Source organism: Cyprinodon tularosa, unplaced genomic scaffold (assembly GCF_016077235.1).
Source record: "Cyprinodon tularosa strain WSP-4 unplaced genomic scaffold, ASM1607723v1 ctg550, whole genome shotgun sequence".
Taxonomy (NCBI): Eukaryota; Metazoa; Chordata; class Actinopteri; order Cyprinodontiformes; family Cyprinodontidae; genus Cyprinodon; species Cyprinodon tularosa.
In genome coordinates, this window is record NW_024039286.1 from 471,202 (window position 1) to 474,358 (window position 3,157).

General features: G+C 39.7%; 1 protein-coding gene across 1 annotated transcript; it reads right to left on the reverse strand.

The window, feature by feature from the left end:
- Window positions 1–765: 765 nt before the first annotated feature.
- Window positions 766–2,189, reverse strand: LOC119796487 (the record flags this gene model as incomplete). Its single annotated transcript, XM_038305074.1, has 5 exons — window positions 766–1,082; window positions 1,214–1,382; window positions 1,477–1,576; window positions 1,665–1,748; window positions 1,830–2,189. Coding segments are annotated over 4 exons (707 nt in total), but the record flags the coding sequence as incomplete, so codon positions are not given.
- Between the last annotated feature and the right edge of the window lie 968 nt (window positions 2,190–3,157).

The window sequence follows — 3,157 nt, forward strand, 5'->3', positions numbered from 1 at the left end:
AAAACTTTGTGTGAAAGCCTATGCATGCAGTTTTCAGGTCCTGTTTTTTGAATACACCAGCTCTAGAAATGAGACGATCAGTGGAGCACAAAGCTGTTCCTTTGGGAAATACATCTGCATCAGATGTGATAAACCTAAAGCATGCAGACTGACCTATGGTTGGACATGCCTGGTCTAGACAGATTAGGAAAGTTTGTTACCTGAACATGAGATTATCATGACATAGGCACATATCATATGAACCAATATAAAAATGTAGTGCAATAGTAACAGTATGACTATAATAGAACAGCAATAGGTTGCCTTAAAAACGCTCCCTTAGCAATTTCAAGTTTATCTGTAAAAAACTTGATATTTGGGTGATTTACACTTTAAAATAAACTACAGTAATAGACACAAGGAGCTGATTGAGCAGCACTAGACAAAAGATAATTTAAACATTTTAAAGTTCACATCTTTACTTTTTAATTAAAAAAAAAAATAAGTTCCATTATCAGACATGTTCTGATCCGTCTGTTCAAATACTTTAAATCATTCAGTGTCGGTTAAAGTGCTTGAGGTTTTCAAATAGAAAAACGTCAGTTTTCAGCAGCATCTCCTTATAAAACAGTTCATTAGCAAGTGACCTGTCACCTACATTCATAAATTAATGTACTTATAGTAACCAGCCTATTTACTTAAAAAGTCAGGAAATATAATTAAAGTACTTTGTACTTAAGCTTCTCATCAGATTCTGATCTACAGATCTTTTTTTTTAACTGTTCACTTTCCTATAAAGTCTTCTTTTTCTTCTATTAACAGCCACATCATCGTTGTTTTTGGCCTCTTTCCCAGTCTAGCCCCTTCTTTTTTTTCTCAAATTTTTCTCCATGTTAAAAGGTGATGTTCATATCTCCCTTGCTTTGCAAATTATTGGAGAGAAACAAAGAGGTGTTTCTCTGAACCACCTGCAGCCGCAGTAAGGCAGCACAACAGCATTTAAAGTGTAGAAATTAAAAAAATATTTCTACACTTGATAAAAACATCAGAACATCTGAAGTTTTGGAGGATTCCTGCAGAGTCTGACAGCCAACATGTAGAACCTTCAGGAGAAAAGAAAAAGTCCAGAGTCAAACAAAGAGTCTCTCATCTATGTGAGGTGAAATTCAACACTGCACTCTATCAGCTGATGACATCATCCTATGACCCCCTCCAGCTGCTGAGTCAGACTCACCTGGTTTCACCGATATGACTCTGACTGATCATGAGGACTGTGTCCATCTGCAGGATTCTGCTGCCGGGTAGAATCTGAATCCTGAGGAAGCTGCAGGAGAGAAGACTTCATGGAGCTTCCATCTATATCAATGCAGGTCTGGCCTTGAAACAGCGGACTCTTCTGAATCCTTTAAAAAGCAAAAGAAACAATTTTTGTTAATTACTTAACCAATTAAGTGATGGAGGAAGAAGAGTTGATGGGTTTTATTCTTTCTTACTTACTTCTTGTTCTTTTTAAATTTGCATACGAAAACTGAACTCAGAGAAATGATGAAGAAAAAAACAGTAATAGGAAAGAAAAGCATAATCCTGGATCGACCACCTGAAAATGAAGAATAAAAGAAGTCAATAATAAAGCAGAATTTGGTTATTAGATGCTGAAAGGTCTTTGGATCAACCTGCAGACTCACCGGTTCTGATGGTCTCTTCCTCTGGGGCTGGACTGGTTCTCTGAGTAAATGTGCCTGCTGTTGTCATTTTAACAAAGTCTGGGTCTGAAACATCAACAGGATCCATTAGATTCTCCAGAATCAAATAAACCAACCAGAACCTGCAGTTTGGAGCAGTTTCCTCACCAACAACCAGCAGAACCTCTGCTTCTATGCTCAGGTTTGGGATGAAACACCTGAACCTCCCGCTATCCTCCAAGCTCACATTGTGGATCCTCAGAGATACGTCTCCATGTCTCAGTCCTTCTGACAGAGACGTCCTCTGGATGTACGTCTCCATCATCATGTCCCTGTCCATCTTCCTGAACCGGTGCACGTAAACGTACTCCACACGCTTCTGTGGGCCTGAGGCCTTCAGATCCGGTCTGAACCACTCCACCGTCTTCTCCATGGCGTTCCAGTCAGGATCCACCCGACATGGAAGGATGACATCATCTCCAGGAGCCGCTAGGATTGGTTCAGATGGAACAATCAGCTGATAGTTACCTGGAAACACCAGAGAGTTCATGAAATTATTGTAAATAAGAATAATGTAAAAACAGGAACTTTTCCTAAACCAAACAGGCTCTGCTTCCGATAGATTTTCCCCAAGATGGAAAAAAAGGAGTTAAACACATTCATGATTAGAGAGTGTTAGGATGATTATCATTGAAGATGTGTGAGTTTATTACACCTTTGTATTGGCTGCCTGTTGCGCGTCAGAACTAATGTTTTAATTAAGACAGTTCCTCAGATTTGGAATGGATTGACAACGGTGTCCTTCAGCTAAGAACAAAGTGTAATATTCTGATAAGGCCGGAGCCATGGATGTCTAATCATCTGGTAATGTGTATGATGTAAAATGTGATGATGAGGCAGACAGCAGATGTATAAAATGCCTTTTTACCTGTTAATCTGGGCCACTTCCTGAGAGGTGAGCCTAGAGGTGCACAGCTGCCTTCTGTATATTCTATGCAATTACTCTGATCTGAGTAAGATTACAATTTCTATCAGAATCTGTTGTCATGTCTCCTGGTTATTTAATACATGTAAGTTATGAAGTGTTATTCAAAGATTTTGTCCTGAGTGATCTCTTTTCAGGAAAAGAACTGGAAAGATAGAGCATCAGGGTGCAGACACAGAGACTATCTTTAACACTTTACACAAGTGAATAAAGGGAATGTGATTGGTTGTTTATCAAAGGGGCGGGATTGTTGTGTTGGAAGGTCCACAAGCATCTTGCTAACCAGTTAGCAACTTAGTGCTAGTAGGTTCCCAATGGGAAATTCCATTGGGACCAAGTAGCACTAAATTGGTGACTTAGAAATGACACTTTCAAGGAACTCTATGGACAGAGGAAACATGCAAGAGGAGGAGAGTTTAGTGTCGGAGGTCGTGGATGAGTCTCCTCCATCATACACTTTTTATTTAGAGGAGGAAAGCGGGGACGAAGATGTAGTGGAAGAGGACGCCAG